General features: G+C 43.0%; 1 protein-coding gene across 2 annotated transcripts in view; it reads left to right on the top strand.

Annotated features, from left to right (window-relative positions):
• The window catches only part of celsr2 (cadherin, EGF LAG seven-pass G-type receptor 2), a 167628-nt gene extending 156729 nt beyond the window's left edge, over window positions 1-10899 (top strand). Inside the window, exons 33-35 of one of the 2 annotated variants that reach the window (XM_028796553.2) lie at window positions 999-1235; window positions 1329-1563; window positions 6934-10899. In XM_028796553.2, coding sequence (XP_028652386.2) covers window positions 999-1235; window positions 1329-1563; window positions 6934-6958 — 497 coding nt within the window. In that variant the 3' untranslated portion in view covers window positions 6959-10899. The other variant, XM_051924393.1, reaches the window with a different exon arrangement.
• The last annotated feature ends 4493 nt before the right edge of the window (window positions 10900-15392 follow it).

Raw genomic sequence — 15392 nt, 5'->3', positions numbered from 1 at the left:
AACATGCCCAAAATATAAGTAGTGTTCAAAGGAGCGTTGTTAAAATGATAGTAATACAAATTTGGGTAATAATCAGTTCATCTTGCGTAGACTATCAGGTGGCTCTGTCATATGTCAGTCTCTTGTCCGATTTGGTCCAACATGGGCTTTTGAAATTGGCTGCTATGAGAGGTGATATCCTCCTAATCAATGGTTGGAATAATGGCAGAGAGAGTTTCTTTTTCCCTGTCTTTGTTTTACTCCAGCTTCCTTTATATACCACCTGGACCAATGGAATAAGCGGACTGCCTACTTCATACCAATCCTGTTCAGCCACATCTCAGTCCCCCAGTCCAGCTCACATTTTAGCCTAGTCCAGCTGCAGTCTGTACTCTCCCAGGCCAGCTGGCCTGGTTAGTAAATTCCTGCTTTGAAATTTCAGCTAGGGGATACCTGCATGCAAAGGTTTTATTTGAAAAATAGTTTGGCTTAAATATTTATATTGTTAGACATAAATAATAAAAATATTTAATAAACCTGTGTGCTAGATATCTTTCTCAGTTACAAGAGTAAAGAGTGTCTGCATAATGGTAGCCACAATAAAACACATCACAACTCAGTAAAAGTGTCATAATTTTGTGATTAGGTGATTCCAGAACTCTACGATATGCCTGCTCAACCTCAGTAGGTAAAGAAGCTCACTGTGCTGTAGTAGTGGTCTTCACAGCCTACATTAAGCAGGAAGAGAGATTGCCACAACTGTGCTATGTTGACGCTCTGTGTAAAACATGAAATGTGTGCCTTACTACTCATAACTGTGGACGGGTTTGCCTTATTTTTTGTTGATAAGTCTTCTGGGAAAATATGAATATAATAGGTCTTGTGATCCAAACTCAGTAAGAATAAGTATTGTTAATGACCTAACTGCTGTATGGATGTTGCCACTCTAGAACTAGCCAGTGCTAGTTTGGTAAAAATGTGAATAGATGGCATTTAAAACTCTGTGTTTTTTCCCTCAGTGGATAATCTCTCAGGGCATGTGAAGCCCTATTGGCCTGGAGAATTTGTGACAACAGCCAGTGAGAGTGAAGGACATGGTGGGTCAGAGAAGCTAAAGGTGGAGACGGTACCAAACTCGGACGTCTCCAGGGAAAAGTTGAATTCCATAGAAGACCGTGTCAGGGAAAATGGTGATGGCATCTACAAGGATAATACAGTAGTCAGTCTGCCCAACCCAAACGCCCAGCCACAGAAAGGTGCATGTCAGACTTATCTGTCTCTCACCACTTTTGGACTATCAAAACAGTATCTGACCACTTTATAACATTTGTTTTCATTAATATTTGCAGGCATCCTTAAAAAGAAAAGCTTACCCACAATTACAGAGAAAAACAGTATCAATCGTATTCACAATGAGCTTTCTAATCACAAGATAGGAACAGTCTCCTCGCGGGCATCCTCTTCAAGTGATGGGAGCAGAGTCCAGAGGACCAAACAGAGTCTCCAGGAGCAGCTCAATGGGGTGACACCCATTGCTATGAGCATCAAGGCAGGAACAGTGGACGAGGACTCATCTGGGTCCGAGTAAGTATAGCATAGCACTTAGATTCTTCCCACGTGTGACACACAGTGATTGCATGAGAAGCTGCATGAATTTGTCCTCACTTTTTTTTTCTGTCATTACTTCTAAGGAAAATGAAGCGTGTTTAAAACCATCTTTCCAAATGGTCATTTAAAGCAGTGTTTTACAACCACAAGTGGGTCGCAGTGACCCCCTTTTTTGGGTTGTGTAATAGCATTGTGCAAATTGTTTCCCAATTTCTGACTGGGCTTGTTTCATGAAGAGGAACCACCACTGTTTCAGTTATGCTCATTTCACTGAGAGGGAGCCGCTCTTACGATTGTACTGTTATCACTATGGCGGACTCACCACCCCGCTCTTTTAATTGCGCTTGTTTCACCCATCCCCAGTTCTTCCGATCTCACTCATTTCACCAACCCTCTCGGTTTGCAATTGCTGCTACTGGTTCATCAGTTACCTTAAAAAGGCTAAACTGGGCAGCGGGACCATAAAGGTGGAAAAACCCTGATTTTATAGCATGGTAATTAATTCTGGAAAGCATGATCTCTCTAGACATCCGTGCTACTTTAACAGTAGGACTTGTAACACCTAAGCTAACTACACTCTTAGGCTTTTTTTCTGAATCTTACATAAATGTTGAATTATTCAAATATAAAATTTAAAATATACATTGCATTCAAAAAGTATTCAGACCCCTTCACTTTTTCATATATTGCTAAGTTGCAGTCTTGAGCTAAATTTATTTTTTCACCACATCAAGCAACACTCCGTAACCTAGAATGACAAAGTAACACCCGGATTTTAGAAGTCTTTGCAAATGTGTCAATTCAATATTTTAGTTTCTTATTTTTAATACAAGTATTTAGACCCTTTACACAATACTTAGTTGAAGCACCTTGGAAGCAATTCCAGCCTGGAGTCTTCTCAAGTCTGACACAACAAGCTTTACACATCTGAATCTGGGGATATTTTTTGCCAGTTTTAATTTAAGTTTAATTGGGCTCAAATCCGGGCTATGATAGTGCCACTCCTGTGTTGTCTTTGCTTTGTGATTAGGGCCACTGTCTTCTTAGAAAGTGGATGCTGCTGGTACCAATCTTGTTCATGGTTTCCCTCACTGCAATGTCTTAATCATACTTAACAGGGAGCAGCTACTTTTTAAAGGTTTTGAAGCATATGTATGTAACAAGTGTTAGTTACTCTTGAAAACCTTGGCATTAACTGCCCTAACAAAGAAGGAGCCTGATCCTGTCGTGTTCACAGGCCTGCTCCCAGTTCACTACCTCAGAACAAGAACAGCCCAATATTACAGAACCTCTTAACGCTTATGACTCCAGTTAGGATCCTACAGAACCTGGATAAGTATCTCAGTCTCACATTCTATAGAACCTCCAAGTGACTGCTAGTGTTGGTAAAGCAGTTTCAGTGACATAATCCCAAACTTTATTTCAATTTAAACTTATGTTTATTGCTAGATAAACCAGGCAAAGACAACATTAGAACTTAAAACAGAAGAAAACATTTGACTTGAACAATTCAAAGTCTATATAGCCACTAGCTGATTACCCAGTGGCTTCGTTTACTGAGTGCAAGGGAAAAAAACTAAAATGTAGTATTTATAAAATAAGTTTGTTAATTACCAATGTTATTTTTGAACAAATAAAGAGCATTTACAATAAATAGAAATTATATAAATATTAATTTTTAAGTAGTAAAACATTTTGATAAAAGAATTTGAAGAAGATATAAGAAGCATATAAATTATTAAACAGTCAAACATTTAACATTTAAAAAGTAAAGATACATTGAGTACTACTGCAGTGGTTTCAGGCAAACTACCTGCTTGACAACCTTGCACTTTGTGCCTGTGATTTAAGCGAAAAATTATTCTGAGAAATGTGAACGCTGCCTTTACGTGCTTAACGGGCTGAAGGTGCAAACAATTCCCAAGTCTAATACTTCACATGAAGAGGTCGGTACATCTTTTTAGATGTAAACCCTCCATTTTCTTAAAAGAATTCATCACAAAAGCAACCTTGAATGTTGCGGGGTTTTAGTGACCCGAATTCATCTTAAGGGACAGTAAGTAGCCGTGCACTGCAGTTTACCAAGAGAGTCCCGCTTCGATAGCGCTGATTACACTTATTCGCAAAGATTTCCACTATCCCAGGAGCCTACGGGGCACTTGAAGTGTGACAAACAGTGCGAGAAGAGAGGACGCTGCCCGAAACTGCGAAGCTGCTGACCAGGAGGAAAAGCCCGACATTTCGCGCCTCCCAGCGTCCACTTTGTTCTTACGACCCCTCCCCGCTGAAGGCGGTCTGATCTTCACATTGTTTACAGCTCGGCGCAGTTAAAAAGTAGAAAGACGCAAAGCTGTTTTCTTCATCTCTTTTACTATCAAGGTGCAGCGCGTTCCTCTTAAGTTGAATGAGGAGCCCAGCACACACAAAAATCTCCTACTCTTAGGAAAATTAATTCTATTAAGTACGGAACCCAACCGAACCTTAGCCCCAACTTGATATCCTCATCTGGAGTTGTCTTTTATGAATTTATACAAAGGAAATAATCACCCCAACAATTCTAAACAATCAAAAAAGAATATATTATAAATCAAGCAAAACAATAAACACCCTTTAAATCCTTGGTAAATCTATAATAACTACACAAACCCTAATTAATATGCCACCCCCTTAAACACTCTATAATATACTCCCCAGAAAACAGCGAAACAGCAAAGAAAGAAAGCAAGCAAGGAAAAGAAATGGAAAATGACCCTATTTACATACGATACAAATATATTCACAGTACTTAAACCTATATTAAATCTATATACAAATATAAATTAGACACACACACAATCCCCACACGTTCCCCAGTCTCTTTTATATTAACTTTGTTTTAAAGTCTAAATTCACACGGCCTGGGAAATCTGCAATGAATCCAGTGATCAAGTCAGATACGTTCCGCTGACTCGTATACTGAATTTAAATGTAAAAGAAGTGATCTCACCGGCCTGGCGACGATTCCTTTGTTGAAGGAAGAAGTCCGTCTCGCCCAGGTGTCTCGGCGTTAGCGTCCGTCCATGGCCGACGCCCGCACCATAAAAGTAAAGTAAAGCCGTGTGCTCCGAAGGTCCTTCGAGGTTAGCCGGCACTCCTTCTCTGTGCACCCAACCGTCCTTATTACGGAGTCTCACTTGCTTTACCGCTGGCTTCTTCTTTACATTCACCTTCCCAGCTCCTTATTTAAACAGTCTTTTTTCTTCTTTACAATATCAGTAGAATAACTCCCACACAAATAATAAGTTCCTATATTATAATATGTTCTGTGGTCATATGCAATTTCCGTTACCCGTGGTCATACGTCATTTCCGTTTCAAACACGAAAAGAATTTTATATATATAGATTAGACAGTTTGTTTGGCTTTTTAGCTGTTGCACTCTTTTATCTTCTTAACCCAGCGGCACATTGTACCATCGTTTTCCTCTTAGGCCAGTTGTGATACTTGTGAGTATTGGCATAATAACCTGCCAGAGACATCAAAGACGTGTTCCCCTTGATGTCTCTCCTGTCTCTCTCTTCTTCTCTTGTGAAGTAAGTAAGTGTAAGTGCCTTGAGCATGGGAAAGGCGCTATATAAATAAAATGTATTTTTATTATTATTAAGTCTCTGAAACTTCTTCTAAATCCTTTCCTATGTAGAGTTCCTTGGTGACTGATCATGCAATATATAGCAATAGTTTCATCAGCTGAAATCAGAGAGCTGATCATTTTCAACAGTCTTGTTACTTGTCAGTGAAGCTTCTTTTAGTTAAACACAGTAACATGACGGCTACAAGGTCTCAAGCACCAATTATGTATCTTAGTACAAGCATACACACACTGGTTAGTTTATCTGAACTTAAGTCTTATATAATTTACTAGTTATTACTCTTAAGGCAATGTCACATTTGACAACTTTTCAAGCAGTTTTCAGTTGTTGCCTTCATTTACATAATCTTAACAAGTCGGAGACAGTCGTCAGTGCACGTCCGTGATGGTCATTCCCATAATGTGACATTCTCAGTGATTTACTCCAACTAGTCCACGACTCGCTCTGATAAAATGAAACAGTTTCGATTTTGTCTTTAGTTGCAGGACAGCTGACAACCAATAAATGCTCATTTGGAAGTATAATACATATAATGCAGTGATGAGGAAAAAAAGGAAAGCGTGTGTTTTGAACCATGCAAACAAAGAGAAGCTGGTCTGTCTGATGCGTCGTGTTTTACATACCATGACAGAATAGAAAAAAGTAATAAAAGGGCCGAAAGTTGCTACCAAATTCGATGTATCTGTTAACCCTTTCTATAGCACCGACTCCGTCAGGCAGCATGTTTATTAGCTGTCACAAAAATCAGCGAGCACGACTGTGCTAGAAGATCAGCTTATAGTCAGTAAATATGACATGCCCAGCAATTTCCAGTCATTTAAACTGACATGGTCCAGTGACGACATCAGCAACTGTGGTCGGCAAGTTTGACATACACAACGACAAGAGGTTACATATTGTGATATCGGCTTTAGTGTTTGTTTTTATATTTGCATGCCTTCCAATGTTCTTCATTTTATTTGCATGCATCCCAATATCCTCTCATTCTTGGAAAAAAAAACACATTGTCATCCTACGAGTCGTCGTTGTCGTGTGTTTGCTAACCCAACCCTCTGTTGAAAAAGGCATTTGCCTGCTAAACTCCTGTTTAAATACACACAGTTAAAAGTAAGGCTAGCATTCCCTTATGAGCTTTACAGTACAGCCTTGTTTACACAGTTTTATGTACTTTAAAGCTGCATCTCATCTAAACAATCCTTTAATAATCCTAATTTTCCCACAAATTAAATATTGCAAGTCTTATTTAACAAACTGTAATACACAGGGTATAACAGGCCAGCAAAGTCTTTGAGGTCCCCTACCCTCTGCCACAGCAGAAGCCATTCCCTTTGCTTCGAGGTTTCTGCTTTCTTAAGTAACTGCATGTACCTCGAGGACACTCACCCATGGGGTGTGTAGCTTGGATAACACATGCATGTGCATGTCGTGTCGTGCAGGCCTGTTTCGTGCTTTGTGTTAGATGATAGCATCTGGGATCTCTTCAACTAATCTTTCTCCAACTTTTGTGTCTCTTTTTCCAACATTCCAGATTTCTTTTCTTTAATTTTCTTCATTAATGCATTCCTGCACATCTCCGTTTACACCTCACACAGCCAGCTGTGCTAATCTGTGTGAGCAGATTCCAAAGTGCATGTTTCTCTTTCCATCTCACAGATGCATTTTAATCATATCCATTCCTTTTTTCTTTTTGTTTTTCTTTTCCACAATTTCACTCACAGCAGCAGCGATGAGACCTCAATCTAAGCCTGCGGTCCCTCACCTTGGAAAGACCGTAAGGCTGAAAGGGTGGACCCGGGGATGTCCGCCACTCACACAAGCTGCCGCTGGCATGCCATGTTGACACTGTGCACACACTCAGGCCGGGACACCGAGAAGCTCGAAGAGGTGCAGACGTTCTGATGATCGCACTTCAGGAAAAATTGCAGGCGTTTTCTGTCTGTTTTTGATCTGTGCCAAAAGAAGCCCAGCTTGAGCTCTGGAGTGGACCCTCACCATGCCCAATAGTGGCATCCTACGCAGATGCATACATACTTGAATGAACGCACTTTCGTTTTGGTCAACAGGACAGACCTAACACTGCTGAAACCTTATATAAATAAGGTGTGGACTCTAACCACTTGTTTAATTGATCCAAGAATTTCAATCTTCAGGGATTTTCTAGAACTGGCACTAACATGCGTGCTTTGGGGCCTGTGTGGCACTGAGACAAACCTCATGACACTGAGAATTCAGCACCCCTCCAGCATTTACTTGTAATTGATGTGAACCTCACATGGGCTGTGCATGTTAACTTAGGTACATCTTACAGAAGGTCATGTTAAATACAGTAAAACACAGCTTTGGACAGTAGGAAATAAGTGGACTGAAGGGAACCTCCCGTCAGCTAGGATCAAAACCACAAGGATGGAAGAGAAGTGAAAGTAGGATGGAAGGGAACCACTCATAGTGAAAAAGTTAAACATGGAAACAGAAGGGAGGCAATAGAGGTCTGATGGGTAGCCTCCATCGGAATTAAAATATCAGGGACATGTAAAGCATGTGTAACAGAAACACAGCCCCCCTTGGTGTGAAAGAGGACATGTGGGAGTCTACTTGGACATGTGATTAAATCAGAGCGGGGGGGAGAGAGAGAGAGAGAGAGAGAGAGAGATGGGCTGAGGCCAAACCTCCATGAAATTTAAAATGCTAGGGAACATCCCTTGAATTGGAAATAGCGGTGATGCAGAAGGTAGGTACAAGAGGGCGGGGAGGAGCCACTTGACTTGTAAATTCTAATGGGACAAAAAGAAAAGTTAACATTACTTGCAGTTGTGAGAGTACAAAACCAACAGGATCGCTGGAAAGGAAAACCAATTTGAGGCCGTCCTCCCTCGGCTAGAAAAGGAAAACTGGTCACTGACGCATATGAGAAGGAAGTATTTGGCCTTGCTGTTTTTTGAAACTTGCCCTCCTCACATGGCTTTCTTCACATGCCCAGACCTACTCTGTGGGAAGTGTCTGAGGTTCTCCTCGCATGCCAGACAGATGCCTATGCCATGTTCCACTCGGCCTGCAACTTCAGGGTTGGGATATGCATAACTGATCCACGTTGGCCTTATGTGGAAAATTGCCTTCAGCCAATCAGCCTTCATTTTGTACTTTTTGTGATGATTTTCTTCTTCAGTGATGCCTGTTCAGAGGAAGTAATATTTTTACCTTTTATTTGAAACTTTTTTTATAAGGAATCAACTTTTACGTTCATGTTTTGCCTGAAGGATCTTTTATTTAAATGCTAATTGGACCTAATTGCTTGTTCAATAATGATGGAATTGTTAATATTGTATAAAGGTTGACTTTCTTGTGTAAAAAAAAAAAAAAGTGGCACGATTGGTGTGGTGGGAAAAAGAAAAACTTTCAGAACTAGGAAAGGGGGGCAACAGTTGAGCATTTAAGAAGCCTTATGCTTCCATTCAGCAGATAGGGATTTCATCAAGTGAAAAAGTAAGTACACCCCATTGAAACGGTTATCTTTTTCAACATATTGCAAATGGCAAACAGTAGATCTTCATGCAAACTGTTCTTGCAGATTAAGATGATATACTTAAATAAAAATACAAGGAAAGTTTGCCTTTCCAATAGTTTGCTGAACAAAAAAAAAACAATATATGTATTGGTCTACTGGGGGACAAAGGAACTTCACCCTTAGCCCCAAAGGATGGTGTCACCCTCTTTAGCAGAAATGACGTCCTTAGGCGTTTTGCATAACTAGTCACATCAACTCACTGAAATTTTTGACCGCTCTTCCGTTCCAGGTTCCTTCACTTGCAATATGACTGTGGGTTTACTTGCATGGTATGCTTGTTTCAAATCCCCACACATTTCAAGTGGGTTTCAAATCAAGACTTTGACTAAGCCAGTCCATAACCTACCATTACCTCATTTTGAGCCATTCGTTGTTGTGTTGAAAGTTCAATTTCTGGTTCAGCTTCAGTGTTTGGACAGATGGCCTTACGTTCTGATGCAGAATTTTTTGTTAACTCAATGACTGCAAGTTGCCCAGGCAATAAAGCATCCCAGAACCTTTACACCTCCATTCTTTACAGATGCTATGAAGGTTCTTCTCTTGTAAGGCTGCCGTTGATGTGCACCAAACATGTCTACTGTTGCTGTCCAGGGCACATTGTTCCATAAGGCCTGGTCTTTGCTTAGATGTTCAATGGCAAATGGTAGTCTTGTTCTAATGTTCTTCTTGATACAGCAAAGGCTTTTTCTTGGCACGCTTCCTATGCAGGTCCAGTTTCTGTCTTTTTGATTGTAGGTGCAGGCACATTGACACCAGCTGTTGCAAGAGTTCCCCGCAGATCCAACAATGAAATTTTGGAAGTTCTTGGAATTTGCTGAGCCAGCTGAATTTGCTGGGCCATCCAGTCCTGGACGAATTAGCAGTCATTGGAAATGTTCAATACTTGTAGATGATTTTCCTCACAGTGGAATGATTCATTTCATATAATCTGGCAATCTTTCTAAATTCTTTGACACACTCATAGGCCTCCAAAACCTTCTCTGTGAGGGTCTTAGGGAGCTCTTTTGATTTTGGCATGATGACACCTCATTTTCAAGGAGAACACCAGACACTCGATATCCGTGGTTTAAATCGGACAGGGTCTACCTGCACACTCCTTAAGGAGGCTCTAATCATTGGTACCTCATCTGGAACACCTGATTCTGATTTAAAGGATCTGAAGTGGTGATGGATGTTGGGGTGCGCTTACTTTTTCCACGTGACAGATCTTCATTTTAGATTGAGAATGAATACACCATGTCAGTTTTCTGTGTCATTTGATCAAGTATATCACCTTTATCTGTAGGCCCTGTTTGCGTGATGATCAGATCTTTGCCTGTTCAAATATGTTGCAAACGTCCCCAATTTCCATGGGAGGCTGGTTGTTTTGTGGCTGTCCACACTGGCATATGGCGATGATGTAGTCCTGAAAGCTTTTTTTTTTTCTTCCTTCACTCGAGACGTTATCACTATAAGATGCTGGACTTTAAATTTAGTTACTAACTTTTAATTTTGTACAGACCGAATCCTGTTGTATATATTTTAGGTTTTTGAACAGAAAGAGAAATGTGTAGTTTATCCAGGTAACCAGACCTGACCCTATCAGAGTTGGCAGATTATTTTGCCAGAATTTTTACCTTTGCTTTCTTTTGGGGATTCACGAACAAAGAATTAAATGGAATGAACGGAAATTGCCAAAGCTGAATGGGTGGGTTTCTATGCTAATTTTCATTTTAGGATACCTCCTTTTCCTCTACTGCATGTGAACCCATTGTCCCTTTTGCTGTGTGTAAAATGAGCGCGGGCGTCAGTGGTTGGAAACTGATAAGGCACACATGTTCGGTTTCTGTCTGCTCGCCTACCAAAGACTTCTGAGCCCTCCATCATTACTGGGGAGCCTTCTTGTCCCGTCTGTTCTCTCTGGTGATTGCTTGCTATGGCACTAAGACTCACGAGGGCCCCCAGACTGGTTTGTTTTCCATCTGTATATTTTGGACATTTAGTTCTTAGTTTAGGTTTCATTTATTACAAAAGGCCCTTTGCTCTTCAGAAGCTGTTACAGTTTCCTGTTATTTATTAATACTTAGACAATTAAAATACAAGCAATGCAGATAGCAAAATAAATCCAATTTCTGAGCCTCAATGCCTTCTGCTTTGTTTCTTCCTAAAGGATATTAATATTAAAGGGGTGGGGGGGGGGGGACTTCTTCTAGAAATAAGGCTAAGAGTTGTGTGTTCGTTGACTGATTGCAATGAGGGTTCTGTAGAATTAAGGGTTGAAAATGGGGGCTACATTAGTATGACCACACCACACTAGAGTGTGATTTTTGAGGTTCCAATATGGTGCGGTAAACTGCCATTTACAGTGCCTGCTGAAAATTTTCAGACCCTTTCACTTTTTTCACATTATGTTGAAGGTCAGGTCAGGTTGGAGAGCATGTACTAGTACAGCACGTTGCTGCACCCACCACACAGTGAAACAGCTTGGGATCCTGGTTGGTAAAAGGCAGACACGCAGTTCAGTCCCATCCTCCAGAAATGACCATCTATCTGCTGGAGCCATTTGTTACATGGGTGTCCCCTTGGCCTGGTCCTGCCGCTCAGGTCCTCAATTTTGAGGACACAGTGAGCCGGATCACCCTTGGCTAATCGTGCCACATGGCCGTAGTGCCGTAACTGACGCTCCCTCACAGTGCAGGTAATGTGCCTCATTTGGGACTCTTTGAGCAGCCGCTCATTCAACACAAATTCAAACCAGCCGTACCCAAGGATTCTCTGTACAGACACAGTACGGACTGAATAGTGTCCATGTCTCTCAACCATATAACAAAACAGGAAATACCAGGACTCTAAAGACTTGGACCTTCATCCTTTGGCATAGATATCGAGAGCGCTACACACCCCTTTCCAGTGACCTCATGATGCCTCCATGCTCTCCCAATCCATCTACTGACTTCATAGGAAGAGTCACCAGAGACAAGAATGTCACTGCCGAGGTAAGTAAACCTCTCGACGAGGTCGACATTCTCTCTCCATAGACAGACAGCTCGGGAAACGGTTATCTTTTTCAACATATTGCAAATGGCAAAAGTAGATCTTCATGCAAACTGTGCTTGCAGATTAAGATCCATCCATCCATCCATTGTCCAACCTGCTGAATCCGAACACAGGGTCACGGGGGTCTGCTGGAGCCAATCCCAGCCAACACAGGGCACAAGGCAGGAAACAATCCTGGGCAGGGTGCCAACCCACCGCAGGACACACACAAACACACCCACACACCAAGCACACACTAGGGCCAATTTAGAATCGCCAATCCACCTAACCTGCATGTCTTTGGACTGTGGGAGGAAACCGGAGCCCCCGGAGGAAACCCACGCAGACACGGGGAGAACATGCAAACTCCACGCAGGGAGGACCCGGGAATCGAACCCAGGACCCCAGATCTCCCAACTGCGAGGCAGCAGCGCTACCCACTGCGCCACCGTGCCGCCAGCAGATTAAGATGATATACTTAAATAAAAATACAAGAAAAGTTTTCCTTTCCAATAGTTTGCTGAACAAAAAAAAAAAAAAAACAATATATGTATTGGTCTACTGGGGGACAAAGGAAGTTCACCCTTAGCCCCAAAGGATGGTGTCACCCTCTTTAGCAGAAATGACGTCCTTAGGCGTTTTGCATAACTAGTCACATCAACTCACTGAAATTTTTGACCGCTCTTTCATTCCAAGTTCCTTCCAAGCACTGCTGATGGCTGTGCCTAGAAGGTCTTGGTTTTTATCCACGACACTTGCAAGCCCAGACACTCAGACTCCTCACTCAGTCTCTTGAGAGCCCTGATCAGAGCCTTCATTGACTCTGTGAAGACCACAGCATTGTCGGCAAAATCAATATCGGTTAATCTTTCTTCGCCAACAGATACCCCACAGCCGCCGGACCCCCCTTGCCCAACACCAGTCCGTGCAAACATTGAACAGAGTAGGAGCAAAAACACCCCTGATGAACCCCAGAATCAACTGGGAAAATAAACAAGAGGTTGTGCATCTACCCTGCATAGCACTCAGAGTACCAGTGTACAGGCCAGCCATGATAGCCAACAACCTTGGGGGTGTCCTGTGAATTCTCAAGAATATCTCACAGGGCAGCTCGATCAACTAAGTCAAACACTTTATGAAAATCAACAAAGAAACTGATGATATTTGTGTTTTGCACTCAATGAGAACCCTCAAAGTCAAGATGCAGGTCGATGGTAGACTTCTTAGGTGTAAAACCAGACTGCTCTGTCGCTGGTAGGTGAGCAAGTGATTACGGATCCTATTGAGGAAGACCCTAGTGAGGACCTTACCCGGCACCAAGAGCAGTGTTATCCCCCTTTTACTGTCGTAATCCAAGCGATCACCCTTTCCCTTCCAGATTGGGATGACAAATCCAGTTTTCCAGTCAGTTGGGATGATGCCAGTCTCCCAAATGGAAGCAAAGATTGCTTGCAATGCCAGGAGGACAGCCATACCACCAGCCTGGAGAAGTTCACCCCGGATACCACAGATCCCTGCAGCCTTCCCTACCCTCAGCTGGTTCACCACCTGTGCCATATCAGTGAGACTGGGTGGTTCACAGCTAATTGGAGGATCAGCCTCAAGAACTGTGGACCCAGAGATATCCAACATTCTAGCCGGAGGATCAGCTTTCAAGAACTGCTCAAAGTAGCCAGCCTAGCAGGTCACAAACAGCAGTGTCATCCATACTGACAATTCCATCACCCACCCTGACTGCGACTCTCCGAGGAACAGATGCGGATGTGTGTAATGCTTTTGATTCCTCTGTAAGCAGGACGTGGGTCACTAGACCACAGAGGAATCTGTGAGCAAGTGACACACCATCTAACAAATGCCTCCTTATCTGCCCTCAGAGCTGTCGCAGTCGTCCTCCTCAGTTCCCGGTACAGACCTGAGTTGCCATCAATCCATGCGCTGCAACTCCTGTTGATGATATCCAGGGTGCCCTGTGAAACACCTCCTCCTGGGAACACCACTAAAACCAACACAACCTTCAGCGACCTTCAGGGTCTTGTCACGGATGGTCTCCCACATCACATTAGGATTGGCAGTCATACCCAAGTCTGTAAGTTTCTCGCACAAACTGTGTGCAAACTTCTCAGAAACAGCCTGATCTTAGAGTCTGACCAGGTCCAGCCTCATTTTCCTAGTCGATGGTTTTCTGCTGGACCTAACGATACAGTTCAACGATACAGTTCAGGGCACTGGAACCAGGACCCAGCGTCCCGCAGCCCCTGACCTTTTGCAAAAAAATGGAACATGGAGGCACTTTCACAATGTTCACCAGACCGATGGGAACAAAGACAATCCTCATAGCCAGCCATGATGGTGCCAGTGGTTGCATTGAAGTCACCCCTGACCAGAGAAGTCCTCGTGGGCACCTATCAACCACTGAACAAAGCTGCAAATAAGATGTCTCCCTCACTGAGATTTCACTCGCCACGGTCAGAGCATACACTGAAACAGACAAGGCACCCAGGGAGTGCCGTAATCTGAGTCTCATAATGTACTCATTGAAAGGAGTGTCATCGGACACCATCGGAAGGTGTGAATCCACCACAGCAATAGCTACTCCCTGAGAATGACAGCCATCAGAGCGACCAGACCAATAAAAGGTGGACCCGGCTACAGAGATCTGGCCAGTCCCCGGTCTGTGCACCTCACAGAGTCTACAAAGCTCCTCTGACAGCAGAGGGAGATGGTCGTCGGGCCTTAGAGACAAGACATTCCATGCACCTACCCAGGTGGGCCACCACACATTGTGACCCGAGTGCTGCCATGCAGTGGGCGACGCCTCAGCACCACACCAGTTCCAGTCCCCAACAAGCCTGACCTCATTAGCTCTCCGGGGGTTTCGACTCTTCCGGGGATGGGGCTCCTGAAGGCTTATGTTGAAGCCTTACGCTAACATAATTTTTCCCCACATCAAGCAACATTTAACTCTTTTAGGGCTGAATATTTTTTCGAAAAAATGCAGTTTTCTGAAAAGCACACAAAGCAAAGGTTTCACACATAAAACAGCTGTTGCTGTGGCAGCCAGTTTGCCGTCTCTTGTGGCTCAAGATGCTTACGGGTGGCACAACAGCTGGTAGAAATGCACAGCAGGCTGTCTTCACGTGGCAGGGGCGGCCACGGTCTCAGTGCAACACAATCTGGTTTGTACCTCTTGTCAGCCTAAGTGGCAGTCCTCCCAGGCGAACATTGCTGTAGACGCGTCAGCTACACAAATGTGTTCAGCACTACAATCAACTGGGGACCGATCAGCTGATGCCGGTACTTCACTTTAATTTTCAATCTCGATCTTCAGATCACTTACATCAAAATCAGAGTCCGACAAGTCAGACTCCAGTTCAGAGATATTATGCAAAACGTCGTCCGTGGAGTGCATTCACTTCAACCTGTCATCAGATGTCGATGCCGTTTTTGCCATTGTTTGCTCTTCACGACTCAAGCGAGTGTAGGGGATCTCAGCCATACTAACGAAGCTAACTTTCCTTCTAGCAAAGAGAGTTGAACTAAAACATAACGGCAGGTTTTGTCACCATTTACAGTTGATTATCGCCCACAACTCGCCCTGTT

Source organism: Erpetoichthys calabaricus, chromosome 3 (assembly GCF_900747795.2).
Source record: "Erpetoichthys calabaricus chromosome 3, fErpCal1.3, whole genome shotgun sequence".
Classification (NCBI taxonomy): Eukaryota; Metazoa; Chordata; class Cladistia; order Polypteriformes; family Polypteridae; genus Erpetoichthys; species Erpetoichthys calabaricus.
The sequence above is the reverse complement of the archived record's forward strand: the minus strand, read 5'-3'. Positions and strand labels throughout refer to the sequence as shown.